At 31.8% G+C, this 15414-nt stretch overlaps 1 protein-coding gene across 4 annotated transcripts in view; it reads left to right on the top strand.

The window, feature by feature from the left end:
* Positions 1-15414, top strand: part of LOC118196536 (uncharacterized) — a 248138-nt gene that overhangs the window by 180502 nt on the left and 52222 nt on the right. For all 4 annotated transcript variants that reach the window (XM_085816934.1, XM_085816935.1, XM_085816936.1 and 1 more), the window contains exons 4-5: positions 1998-2223; positions 7208-7326. In XM_085816934.1, coding sequence (XP_085673060.1) covers positions 1998-2223; positions 7208-7326 — 345 coding nt within the window. The remainder of the gene's footprint in view (positions 1-1997; positions 2224-7207; positions 7327-15414) is intronic.

The raw sequence follows: 15414 nt of genomic DNA, 5'->3' as shown, positions 1-15414 counted from the left end.
TGATGATTCTCCACCCCCAGGATTTGGCGACTCGGTCCCCTAATTCCCAGTCGCTCTTTAAAAGGGGGAGTATATAAGGTATTTCTCCCGAATTTTTAGCATACCTTCGTAGTGTAGTGGTTAGCACACTCGTCGCGCATTCAAGAGGTCCGTGATTCGAGTCCTGGCGAGGGCATTACTCATTTTTCATCTCTCCTGCTTCCAAACAAAACCTAATGGCTCTACAAGATGTATTTAGGGGGAGATCACCAAATCTAGAAGCGCTAATTTTGAGGTCGCCAATTATTTTTAAAGCAGCCATTGTATTTTCTTATAGCTTACATATATATGTAAAAGATTAAATTAGCAGCTTACATTCCCTTCTGTATGCTAAAAATAGTAACCTCTTTCTGCACTGCTTCATTTCGAGATTAATTCATGTCATATGACTCTTACATAGTTCTGATGATGTAAATGGAATTAAAACTTAAGCAACCAATAGTAATTTTACAGCAATATTAATTATCCAGTCAAAATGCATTGAAAACCAAAACTAACTCAGTCTGAATTAAGATTTCACTCTGATTATAACCCACCCTTTTTCTACGCTTTAGCCCAGCTGCATTGTAGTCAGTGTCTTCCTTCTTTCTTATTTCAAATTTAGTTAAAATGTAAAACCTTTCGGTATAGGCACAATTAATGTGCCAACTTGATTGTGGCCCAACATGTTTACTGAAATAAAAGTTGAATTAAATATACCTCGACTGCCAAATTTCTTATATATGTGGATCGGCGTTTCAGCATTCTAATACATCAAAATTCTCGCTGTTCATTACGGATTCAACCGCCTGCGTTCTATGTGAGGTACCTGTGTGAAAATTTTTAAACTCTTGGGTATGATTGTTTGCATTGAAAGCATTTCTTCTTTCTTACCTGCAGATTGTTTTTAATTCGCAGTTAGCTAAATTTAAGACATTAGGTGGAAATTGCTTATATTCAAATTAGAAAAATGGTTTAGAATTATGATAATAAGAAATTATGTTAATTGTTTTAATTAAAATGATAGTTTAGAACTATGGAATTCAAGTTAAATAATAGTTAAAGGGAGCTTAACTAAGAGATTTTCCCCTTCCAACAAAATGAGATTGTAATGTCATCACTTCTTCACAAACTATAAATTAACCCAATTTCTTACTGGCCATGATAAATTCAAAAGTTATCCGAACAGATTTAAGTTGAGCCACGAGTCTTGTCTGTGACTGTAGCCTCAGTGGCGAGGAGAATGTTGAACATGTGCTTCTTCTATGTCCTAAATATGAGAGCGAAAGAAAAGTCTCGAAACTGGGACTGAAAAATTTTAACCTTAACTGGCCTCCAGAATTTTACCGATTTATTTCTGAGAGAAGTGCTTTTAACAGTTTTCGTCAATTCATTGTAAAACTTTGTAATCATTCTTAATTTTGTTTCAATTTTCTCTTCTGTTTATTTTGTATTGTGTTTCATACTTACTTCTGTAAGCCTCATGTGGTACATAGTATGTGGTACAGGGAGAACTTCTAATAAAAATTTCTTTTTTAAATCTTAGACTTTAGTTTCGTATTTGTTTATTCTAAAAAGTACTATTTTGTTTTCTCTCAAGTAGTCGTTTCCAAAATTTTTATCTTCGAGGCCCAACATATCTTTAAACTTATATTTATATAGATGCGAATTAACGTCCGCCCCGTATGCATACAAAATGTTTGAAACAAAAGAGAAAGAGCAGCCTTAAAAGTCAGTGTTAAAAGTCAGTGTAATGATGAAATAAGAATAACATAATGCATATGATTATTAATAATTATTTAATATTTACGCATTAGTTTTCAATTATAAATAAATGTGCATAACTATATAGCAAAAGTAAACTTCAAGCGTTTCGTGGCCTACCAAAATTGACCCTCAATTCCGGAGTCACTGCACAAAACGCTGTACACCTGTTTTGCTATTACCACTTTCTCTTATGCAAAGCATTGTCTTTCCAGCCGACGTTCCGTGTCCAGGTTCATCTGCCGAGAAACCAGCTGACCGTGGCTCGAGTTTCCCCCAGGATGAAAGTTGCTGAACTGCGCAACATGGTGTGCCATGAGAAGGGGCTGGACACTTCTAAATACCAGCTTGTGAGACCCAACGATCCTTCCCAACCATTGGCGGGAGATTTGACTCTGGCCGAATACGGATCAACAGAAATCACCTTACTCTCCAACTCATGTAAGTTTGTTCGTATCCTGAAATGCACAAATATGTTTAAATGTTTGTTGACTGAATTTTCTATCTGCGAATTAATTTTTTTGTCCATTTTCAATTTTTTTTTTTTTTTTTTTTTTTATCCTATTAAACACAAACGATGAAAACACAGAATCGCACATGAACAATTACATATTGAATATTTTACATAAAGAACTTTTCACATGTCCTTGCATTATAAATGTACATCTTCAGAAGGCGAACAAGATATTGTTAGATTAATAGAAAATTATACCCTGAACACACATTGACTACAAAAGACATGAATTTCATCTCACGGAAGGAAGAACTGAAAATAGCAACTTTTTTATCATCATTTTGAACTCTAATTTTTCCTCCTCCGCGATAGAGTAAAATTCCTACAACTCTTTCTGTGAATATTGAAAGAAATAATATATTTCTAATATGATACTGTTTTTACGTATAATATTAAATGAAGTGCCAAATAGGTTAAACAGGTTCCTGTTTAGAATTTGATCATGTGTTTTGAAATACTGTGAAATTACATTAAAGTAATTCCTCGCTCCTTATTTTTAGCCACATTATCTTGTCAAATTGATCAAATACAAAGTGTTACCTCTTTATTGCACAGCGTATGAACCCAAGATTAAAATAGAGTTATAAAACTGTTCTGTTTGCAGTGCAAGTAAATTCTCAATGATATAAGTTATTTACAATATAGTTTGCCAGCGTGGGCATTATCTGTCATCGGTGGACACTGAGATCTAGGGCATATCAATGGTTTGAGAGGTAGTAAAGGGGCACTGAGAAACAAACGCGCAGTAAAAACATTCATGGAAATTTTGATTGGTTTAACACCTTTAGTATGAGCATTTAAACGTACACTTGATTATACGAACATCGTAATCAAGCATCTTTCCAAGGATAGTATTAAACCATGCCAGTTAGTCTTTCACATATGTTGATTCAAATTACATGTAGGAACGAAGTTATAAATTTCCAAGTGAACAAAATTATAAAAATAATTTCGTTCACTTAGAACCATTACTTTGTAGCGATATTCCATATGTACAGATAGCATATGCTTTCCCTGTGCTTTCTGTGGCAGAAAGCTGTGCATCTTTGTCTGGTTCATTGATATAAATAATTTGAGGAATCTTTAAGCATTGCCATTATGTTTCTGAATTCCGTGAGGAGTTTTAACCCCTTGGGTACGGATTTATTTGAGAAAATATTTGCATGTGGAACGGATATAATTTTTGATTGCGATTCATCAATAGCTACTTCACTATCAGGAGTATAAAGGTAACAAAATTTATTATTTAAGTAATCCACTATATTTCTAATCTTTCTTATTCTGTCATCTTTATTTTCCTTTTCATTATCCGTAAAATGTAGAAAGCTTGAAATATCAAAAAAACTATCGCGTGCCATAGTGCTGGCAAAAATTGGAGTACTTATTGCACATCTTTTTGACCAATACATATGCAGTTTTGGCTTCTTCATTTGCGACATCAAGATGCATAATGCAATATAAGCTTTCATTTCATCAAAACTTACAGGAAACCACCTTTTTTTTTTTTTTTTTTTTGTTACACAACCTTCTTTTTCTATCCCTTGTCTGGCATATCTATTCGTCTCTTCTACTATAGTGTCCCAAAAATCTTCATTCAAGACTTCTTTCAAAACATCTAAAGGCGTAGGATTACCACCTAGTCTACGCAGGCTCAAAGGATTAATTCCATATGTTTCAGAAAAACTTTTTATATCAGCTACATTTTCTTCTCTTTCCCAAATCCATTCTTCTGATACTGGTTCACGAGAAGATTCACTATTACTGCTCGATAGACGTCTTGTGCGTCTTCGAAACCTTGATATTATATTACAATTGTCATCATTTTCTAGTTCAATATCGTCTTCATCACCTTCGCTTTGTATTTCATTGTAATTGTCAATTTCAGGATCACTAAACAATTCTTCTTTAGATTTCTCAAAGTTACTTTCGCTACCACTATCATAAAATATATTCCTTGTTTTTTACATAATGGGGCAGTGTATCGCAAATAATGTTCACCGAAATACTGTAATTGCCTCTTCTATTATGACTGACACAAGCTACAATGAAATGAACAGAATTGTGCCTAACCTCAAATAACGTTTTAGACACGTCATCCGCTCCTAGGGGAAAAAAAGTGAATGACGTGTCTCAGACGTCAAATGTACCCAAGGGGTTAATTAATAATACAGTTCCCGTAAAGTAAATATCTAAAACTTTTTAAATGTTTGCAATCACTTCCCGACGAGGCCCATTCTGAAAACATCTAATACTGTATCACTATTATAAATATAAGGGGCGCTGAGAGAAAAGATCTTGGAAAAGGTAGCAGTAAAGCCAAAAAGAGGTTGGGAAATTATGATTTACAATTATGTAAAATTTTTAATTAACTGGCGATGCTTCAATTTTATGCATTCTAAATCAACATATTATGTTGCTAGCAAAATACTAGAGTTCATTTTACAAGGCATGCAAAAGCTGTAGATTTAGAGACATTAGCACTTATTTCTTTTTATCTCCTAAGAGTATTCTTTTCTTAGTTTGTGATTTTCTTAGTTTGTGATCTCCTCTTACCACTTGCTGTTATAATCGGTTTTCTACCCGTGCTGAAACGGTATTTTGAAAGCTCGTTACCTTAGAATACTCTTTCAGTATTCTCCTTATGCTTGTTTGAGAACAATTGTTTAGCAAGCTATCGAGCTCGACTGTCTTAGTGTATATTTCCTAATAGAGAAACGTAAATATGAACCACTGAACGTTTTCCACAGAAATATTCTTTCTTTTAAACAAATAACTCTTGTGTGGTTTTTACTATTAAAATAAACAAATATTCTCTAATGAAAATTCTTACATTTTGATATATGAAATTCGACCCATATGCACAGATAATCAATACATAACGAAAACTAAGGGCAGACTTATTCTTACACGTACAATAATCCAAAAGCTACTAAAACGTATGCTAACTTTATTCTTCAAGTGTTCTCTGGATTAAAATTTCAATAACAATCTTGTATTTATCGTACATATATTAAAATACTCGATCGATTTCGAATGCAGCTAAAGGTCCCTCCTCGAAAAAGAAGAAAAATAAAGCGTTGGCAAAGGAATCTCAGAAACACGTGGTCGTAACCGGATTTTGAATCAGATTTACACTGGCCGCCTACTTTTATTGAGCCAGGCTATCTGATCAGTAAATCTGGTTCTCTGGATACTCTAACTTTAAAAATAGCTTTTTTTTTTTTTTTTTTCTAAAGTAAGATATAACCATTTAAAAAACTGATTGAATAGCAAAATATATGAAAGATAACTAAGCAGAAAACATTACATTTATAGGTGTCTGGAATAAATTCAAACAATTGCATTTGTCTCCTTCAAATACACTCTATAATTTAGCTATTTAAGGTATTGAATCCATTAGTTTTGCACAGTATTGTGATTTTTTAAAATGAAGTTTTGTATTTAGATTCCTGTGACAATACTAAACTATGTCCTAAAATTTCTTAACAATTTTATTAACATAAAACATGTAAATTGTAATATTTTGAAATGCATGAATTAAATCGAAATTTATTATCATATCACATATGACATACTTGTTTATTTTTGGACATAATAAATTGGTTTGGTTTAAACTGAAAAATACACGATGAATATAAAATCTAATCATAAATTAATGCAAAGTTGAATCATAAATAATGACTGAAAGAGTATCTGAATTTATGGTGATTTAAACTTCATAGTTTTGCATTATAAACTTCATACCTTTATATTACATAATTTTATATTATAAACTTCATACTTTTATATTATAAACTTCATTCTTTTATATTACATGATTTTACATCATAAACTTCATACATTTATATTTACATACTTGCCAAACATTTGTATTAAATTTACTGCTATATAAAAATAACAATTTCATACAACTAACTGATTTTCTTTTTTAATGTATTGAAAGATTTATCTTCTAACCATATCAAAGTAGAAAAGATCAAACCATGTTGTATTTCCTAAATTCAAAAGTACAAGCAGCTTTATGAAATCAACGTGTAAGAAAAGCCCTCTTAACCAAATTGCATTTTTTCTGGATAATGTTTTTTTCCCCTTTCATATATTAATGTCTCATTTTAAAAATGTTAGCCTCATTTTGCTGAATTTCTGAAAGCACTGTTTTAGGTTTCAAAACTGAATCACAAAAGAATTAAATTAAAAGAAAATATTTTTTTTTGTGTGTGTCTGAAATCCTTTTTTGTTGATGTTAATGTGAAATATTTTATTCTGCCTATTTAATTTTATCACAAAAAATCAGAATAGAACTTTGAAATGTGTCTCACAATGGTTTTGAAGCAACAATAAGTTAAGAAAAATACATTGAATCGAAACTCTTATGTTGGCTATATATTTTGGCTGCAGAGGTATTATGAAACTGCAATTCTAAATTCATTAAATCTAAAAGTTCAAAGGCTGTAATTAATTGATAAATGTTATATAATTATTTTTATATAAAATACTTAAATTCCCATAAGCTTTATTTTAGAATGAATTTTTCTTTAAAATTTTCTTTAATTTTTTGTTTTAAATTCAGAAAGTTAATCGTTTTGTAAAGTACTGTTAATTTTTATCAATGCATAAATATAAAATGTTAGAGATTTTTTTTTTTTTTTTTTTTTGCCTTTTTACTCTAAATATTAAATAACGTTTTGAATTTGCTAGTTCCAGAATTTTGTAACAAATACTACAGAAATATATTTTTTAAAGTATTCTCTTTCATTTAAACTTAGTACTTAATGCAATGGTAAGGTTGTCAAATGGTTTTGTTTCATATGTGGAAGTCAACATAATTTCCCATGAAGAACTCTTCCTTTGTAGATATCATTTCTCATCCATATGACAGAATTCAAGACTTATTTCCATTTGTAATTTCAGGTATAGAATCCCACATTTGCAATTCCACATCACATATCATTCCCTATTCTAAGAGATCGGATGACATCAAGAAGAAGGCCGGAATTCTTAGGTTGCTAGCCGAGGATGCAAGACACAATGTAAGCTGATTTCTCCTTGTACTGATACACGATACATGTCTATGTTATCATTTGCTCACTTTACTTTACTAATGAAGTTTCTTGGTTATAAAACTGTCACGAAACACCCTATATGAAATTCATAAAATTAGATTTTAAATGAATATTAATAGTTAAAAAAGAAGTTGAAAACAGAGCTCGTAAGTTATTTCTGGTGCCTCAAAAGCAGATGCAAATATCTGAGAACTTCAAAATAAAATACTCCTGAAATGGGAAATAAAAAAGTGATATGGATTTAAACTTTATCTTGAATGCCATGTAACTTGGTGTTGGATTTTAAATAACTGTCTGTTAATAGATATAATTTGCATTAGATCACAATCTTACGCAAATTATATCTATTAACAGATAGTTATTTAAAATCCAACACCTATCTGAAAAATATTTATGTTGAAATCCCGTTGTGTTAAATTAAAGAAATAACATGAACAGTTATTTCAACTTTGCACTTTGGCAGCTGGGGATGATGGTTCGGTAACATCATCGCAACTAGTACTGTGAAAATTTGAAAATATAACGCTGATTTTTGTTATTTGACTTCTAAATTAATAATTGTTCTGCATGTTATTGTATTTTAATGAATCTTTGAGAAACTGTACGTATGTTACACGAACCGTAAGCAGTAAACAATTCTGTCTCTTTGAAGAGTTCACCTGATCAATAGATTATATTACAGATACTATAAAAATATCTCCACCAGTCATTTTTTGGCAACACCGTCTTAACATTTTTTGGAAGAAAACTCAGTTTAGGAAAACTCCGCTTTAGGAAAAAAACTCATTTTTGATTTACAGACTTAACAGAATGCAAGATGACGAAATGCTGCAAACCAAAGCTTAATTATTTACTAAGTACATGGATTGAAGTAAAAAAACTCAGAACTTTGAGTATGGGAAACTGTAATCTATCCATATTATTAAATCTCCCAACAGTTAAGTTTAGAAAAAAAAAAAAAAAAAAAACAGGAATTTAGTTGACAAAAAAAAATTAACTTCCTGTCTTTAAATTTACTGCAGTTCCTTTAATAATTATTTCACTAAAAGATGAAAGAAAACACGAAACGAAGCAAAAGAGAAAAGATTTTAACGTTTTGCCTGTCATTTCTTCTTCCTTTCATTCATTTCTTTACCTATATTACATTTAAACTATTCTCATAAAACCAATTTTAGTGAAAAATTTCTCAAATGGATGAAGACGTAAGAAAATTATATTACATACAGTGATCTTTTGTTATATGAATATTAAAACATTCTAAACTAGGATAATATTTCTGACGATAACTATGTTATGGATAAACTGATTAATACGTGATTTTCAATCGATGTGTTAAACTGATCATGTGATCAGACGACCGTTAATCACGCTGAGTGTAAAATAAAATGATCATGTGATCAGACGGCTTGATATATATATATATATATATTATAAGATATTTACATATATAAGTCTTCTTTATATATTTATAAAATATAATTTCATCTATCACTTCAAAAACACTATTGGAATTATCTGCTCCCAAGACTAGAATAACATTCTATCACCGGCTTGTTAAACTCACATAAACCTGCTCCGATATGACGACCCCATTTGAGCATCGCCGAGCCTGAAGCAACGTAATCACTACCAACGTTTTGTGAGTATGTTGTTGAATGTACCACTAAGACACTGCTCATACCCCGCATATTGGGAGGCCTCTAGCAGCTTGGTGGCGGGCCAGTTACGCCACCTGTCCGAGAACGTTGCCCTTCCTCCACAGTGCCGGGATGGACCCTCGAAGGGAATTACTGCAACAACATCCTGGTTACTGCCTAGAATCATAAGGGCTCCGGTTTAATGAAAATTTAATTAATTAATCCGGTTAATTTGAAAATTATCCTGTAATTGTATCCTTATAGTCCCACTTTTTCTATACAAAAATAAGGTGAGTGACCATTAAAGCCCCTGAAAGTATGTTCTTTCAATGCTTTCCGGATTGTTTAATCAATTCCAGTTTGCAACCATATTTACGGTACCCTCGTCCTCCAGAATTTAACGAGACTCTTGATCATTACCTTAGCATAATTTTGGTATTTAGCAATTCTTTAGCTGCAATGAAATTTTCTTTGCATAGTTTAAGAAAGGAAATGAATATGATAATGACTAAACATTGCTGTCTAGAGAAAAGCATCAACTATACGGCATAAATTAACTAATAATATTTGTCATTTTGATCACTTTATATAATTATCTGCAATATATCACTATTATTAAATGGTTTATTTCATATTCTCTTTACTACTTTTTACAGAACAGAAATATGATTAAAAATAAACTAATTCCTTTAAAATTATTCTATTTCATAACAGACTCTAATAACTATGAAGTCCAGACAATCAAAGACGAAAAACACTTTTCCAGATTGCACTCTTAAAATACTTTTTGCCTGAAATTTACAATCCATTATATCAACAATCTGAAGCACTAAATAAATTCAAAAATGCAAACCCTGCAAAGAAATAAGTTTGAGCAATTTCGATAAATTTTCTGAAGTTATTAGATTCGTAATGTAAAGAAATCTATTTAAAAGGGATATTTATTCTAATAATACATACATACATATATATATTATATATATGTTCTAATTTCTTATTTCTGATGTCTTATTTTCTAAATTTTTAGAAAAAAAAATTTGACACCGGATTTGGTAGCGCATTTAGATTTAAGATATCAAGATATCTCTCAAGATATTTTCCTTCCTGGAAGAAAGAGATATGAAAAATTTTTTAATATAAATTCTAAACATTGTTTTTATTGAAAATCAAAAGCACCTCTTTGTCTTTCTCTCTGCATAATGTAAAGTTCTATAATTTTTTTAATTGTCATTTTGGCACTATATAATGTTTTATTCTTTTTTCCAAGTGTTTCGAAAATGTATACGGAAAACTCTGGTACATCTGAGATTCGAGTTTTCGGTTTTATATGAATTTTAAAGTCTTTAATAAAAATGTGTAGAAATCTTTTTGCAGTTTTTGATCTCAAATAGACCAAGAGAACAAAAACATATTTTCGAAACATATTAATCGACTTTTATGAAGCTTTAATTCATTTTCCCTTGAGGAGTTCTGAATTGGGGTTTCAATAAAAGGAGATTAATTTTTATTTGTATCATTTTGTATATTTTTCCTTTTCCATTTTTAATTTTCGAGCTTGTTCCACTATGAATTCTTTCTTTAACTGAATTAATTTTTATATTGTGTTAAACCTCTTATACACCGTTGCAATTATTATATTATAGAGGAACTGCTTTGCTTTTATTCCAATTTACTAATTTATTTAGATGCTTTAAGTTTATATATATATATATCAAATACACAAATACTGGTTTATAATGGGAAATTTCATTAAGTATTCTTTGAGGCAAATTTGATCCCAATTATCCTGCGTGTTAATGGCTCAGACCTGTTTCTTTGTAAATGAAGAAAATTATACTGAAATTACTTAATATGGATTTGTGCTAAAATAACAGAAAATAAATAAATGAAGTTATGAAATAGTCAGGTTAACTGCACTGAGTAAGATAAACATTGAAAGTAGAGCCGCTATAAGGAAAAGTAGCGCGTTAACATGGAAAATTATGTACAAGCAAGATAATTTGGGAAAATTTGTTTAGAATACAAGTTCAAATTGATATTATTAATGCTTACTGATGTTTTTGGCTGTGCGGATAATGTAGCACTGGTTGAACATTGATTATAACTACTTTTAAAAGAAATTCTTAGTTTTGCCAAATATACGCTAACACATTTTCTAATTTGCCAAAAATTTTATTAATAGTACTGAATTTTTGTGTCCTGTAAAACAGGAAGGCATGTGGAATTTATGAGTAGTACTTGAGAATAAAATCCTCATTGGAATGTAGACGAAATAAATAAATAATAATAATATAATAAAAAAGAATCAATAAACTTATTTAGTTATACATTTTATCGGTTGTGTCCCACTTCAGGTTCTTCCATGTTAGGTTTTTTTGCCAGTCGTCCCATTTCAGGCTCCCTCGAGAGGTTAGGCAAGAGGAATTCCCGTTTCAACCTTTCTTTTCAGAGTCAGTGCTCAAATATTTTTATCACGACATTTCCTTCGTTAAATGGTCCCACAATCGGCTGATTAATTCAGAACAAACTCCAACTATACATATCGTATGCAAGTCACCGCCGACTTCGACACCGCCGAAGCGCAGTTATACTATTCTTAAAAGCGACAATTAAAGGTACATTTCGGTTTTACTTCTTAATATGTTTACTATACTTTATTTATGCGGAGCGCCAACCATATCGCCTAGGGCGCCGAAAATGTTCAAGCTGAGCCTGGATTGGATAAAACCATTGAACACTTGTAATTCGTCTTAAGTTTGGTAGTAAGTCTCCTTTATAAGAAGCAGCACATTTCATACCGATTTAAAAAACAAAACCACCAAAATGTTTCTTTTCAAAAAAATTTTCAGAGTTCTTACTTCAATATTAATTAAACATAATCAAAACACTATAATTTCGGTTCAAAGCCACGAACCACGACCACAAGAAAAGTACACATACCAGCTAATATTCTTCTTTTGTAACAATTATTCCATCTTAAGATAGCTCTTTGCTGTCTTGAGGAAAAGAAAACTTTAAGTGTTTACCACGTATATTCCATTTCTAATTATTGCACCTGTCCACTACTTGTAACCGAGTGGAGGGAGTCACTTCCCGAAATTTCAAAACAGCATATGTTCTGACATAAGTTTGAAAACATATGATAAAACAACATTTCATCTCGCTTCCTTCTTTGAACATCCCATTTTCCCCAGTTTCCCCAGTTCCATTTGGAGTCTTCCCACCAACCACGTAACAAACAAATAAAGCTGCAGTAAAATACAATGAACTGGAGTCGTTTCCCTTACAATGCCTGTTACTTTGATCATTGTTACTTCAATGCATAGTATACCAATTTTTAAGTTACGGAGCTCTCCGTGAGGAGGGAATTAATGATATTTTGGTTCCTGCAGAACTGCATATATGGCCGAAAAAAGAAGACAAAATGCAAAATTTTTCGGATAACTCCTATGTGGTTCAAAGGTTAAAGGCTCTTGGGTCGATATTCTTAAATCTATTTACTTTTTAAAAGATGCTATTATTATTATTTAAGATATTTTTACCTCAATTCGGTTTTTCAAAGTATTGCTGGTCTACAATACTCCTTTGCTTAAATATGAATTTTCGCTGCATCTAGATTTATTCTACTTTTATGATCCCTGCAGAATTACTTATTCTTGATTATGTGAATAGTTCTGTATGTGGATATATACTAAACATTTTTAATTCTCACTAAACTTCTGTTAAATGTGCGTAAGAAGAAGGTTAATATTTAAAAGCAAATGCTTGTTTTCAAGTTTTGTAATAAGATAATGTAATTACAAAAAGAATGATTTTTATCATAAAAACATAATGCTAATGTTTGGGCGGTTCCAGATTTTATTTCGGATAAATGAAACAAGCATTTTAGTATCAGTAAATTTGTATTGGCAAAAATTAGTAATTGACAAAAATTCCAACAATGTTAAATTCTGCGAACTATTAATTTTCATGTTTGCGAGTATCTTCTACAACTGTTAAATGACTGAATCCTAAATTATGTTCGGCAATGTAAACTTTCATTGATATATGAGTCGGTATCATAAAATCGGATGCAGACGTTGTGGCATTTCATATCAAAACCAGTGACAACTCTGAAAGTATGGAAAATCAAATTATGAAAATTTTTAGTATTAAGAAAGGAAATTTCAGTCCGAAATCATCAACATAAATTCAACATTCAAGATATAAACTATAATAGTAATCTCATTCTCCTATTTCGGTTGTTAAACTACCATCTATGAAGAAATTAGCTAAAAAACAAAAATTTATTCCTTTTCCACAGGGTCAGTTTTGATTAGCAAAATATTGAATTTTTGTTTAGCTGCTGTTAATCGCATCTCAACTACTCATGAAGAAATATAAATGGGGAAATATTAATCCTGTTGTTGATCAAAAAGTTTTGGGCCAGTGACTTCTGCTACTCCCAATTACAATTTAGACTTAGAAGCGCTAAGAAGGCTACTTAAGATGCAGTGTCTCACGGTGATGACTTATGGATTGATCACTACTGAAAGTCAAATCTTACGTCATTGATGAGTGACCGCTTTAATGAGTATCGGTGTCTTTCGATTTATTTGTAGCTTAAAAACACACTTAAATTTACTGCATTGTCCTGTACCTATGGATTCTTCTCCGGTAACCGTCACAGTGACTAGATTTTTTATGGGCACCAGTGTCTTCAGTTTACTGTTATTTAAAAAAAATTCTACTTGTTTTTATTAATAGACATACATTGTTGACGTAAAAGCAAACTTTCAACTATCAATAAATTAACGGTGGCCAACTGTTTTGATAAGAACCAGCGTCAAACAGATATCGCCATTCACCACCTTCCTCGATGGGCACCAGCTCCATTTGATTTAATACTCTTTTATAATCTTTCAAAATTTATTGCATTCCGCCATACTTTTACTGTAAATCTACAGGTCTTTTCTGGAACATTTTAATTGTTCGATCAGTATTTGAAGGTTGACCATAGTTTCAGGTTTCATGCAGAAGAGAGACCCATCCTATCTCCAAAGCCAGCGCCAAAGCCTGTGCAATCGCACCGAATGGCAGAATTTAGGGGCAGTATTTTTTTAGAGATGCACGGTGTAATAAAATTTCAGGGTGAAAAAGTTTTTAGAATTAAGGCGCTACTTAAATGGCAGAATTTAGCAGCAGCAAAATTTTTAGAATTTAGGAAAGCAGCTGGCAGCAGAACATAGGACCCGCAGAGATTGCACCGGGTGATAAAATGCCTACTGTTGTATCTGGTTATCTCCTCGAAATGTATGAATTTTTTTCATAAAACCAGTGTTAGTCTGAAGTTTGAATTTTGCCTAATTTTAAATACGATTAGAATCTATATAAATAATTCGATTAATTAAGACTAATTCGATTTTCAAAGGAAATTGCGTTTAATCGTAACTCCTACTCAAAGTATGTTTCATTACAAACGTGTTAACTGATTCAATGAAGAAAATGCAAAACTAATCAGGTGCCTCCCTTAATCTTTAATATTTTCCTCGTTTCTTCAATTGCCCTTATCAAGGATGTTGAGTGTTCCAAGAATATAGTTAGCGCTTACTCACACGTTAAGACAATAGTGCAGATTAGCCTTCATGACACAGGTTTTCAGCTAAATCGGTCTGAATTGACATCTGATAGCGTACGAGACCACCGCCCACGGTGTACGGGTTGGGTTCAAGGTCAACAATTTTAACCTGGATGAGACCGGTTTTCAATTGCCCCTTTAATCGAAATCCAATTCCTTCCACTTCAAGGTCAGTTGCTGATGCGAAAGGGGTTTAATTGCCTGCTCATGCGACTCGTTTAGTTCTATTGGCAACTCATTCGTAGGCGCGCGTATAGTCGTGGGGGGAAATGATGAGAGTTGTCACTACTGGAAGAAACTGAAGGTAATTAAACTTGCGTAGGTTTATGTCACGAGATTCATACTTAACTAGCGCACAAATCAATAAATAGGAAAAACGTTCTCAAGCAGAGATTATTATTGAGGTGTACTACTTTACTCTCTTTCTAAATTTAGCATTTAAATTGAGAATTTCTTTAGAAAGATGTTCAAGAATCAAATGTGTCGCACAAGTGCGAAAGTTTTATATTACTTAACAATAATCGGAAACAAGAAAGAGTTTCTGACCTATGATATGCCTGTTACATATTTATTATAAAGATGATGAGATTCCAGGCCTTAGGTTAAGTATTTTGTAAAGAGTAGTCTGAGGCTGAAGTGTGAGCTCAAGAACTTTTATTGAATTCATGAAGCCAGCTTTGAGTACTTAGGAATGAAAGTCGAAAACTCGATTCGACGACGTGACCTTGGTGACATTAGCGTTTCTGTATTTTATTCAGTTACATCATACGGAAATAATTACAGAATAGATCAAATTTAAAA

The sequence above is a fragment of the Stegodyphus dumicola genome, chromosome 5, assembly GCF_044657685.1.
Source record: "Stegodyphus dumicola isolate Sdum_Otavi_A_Nest chromosome 5, ASM4465768v1".
Taxonomy (NCBI): Eukaryota; Metazoa; Arthropoda; class Arachnida; order Araneae; family Eresidae; genus Stegodyphus; species Stegodyphus dumicola.
The sequence above is the reverse complement of the archived record's forward strand: the minus strand, read 5'-3'. Positions and strand labels throughout refer to the sequence as shown.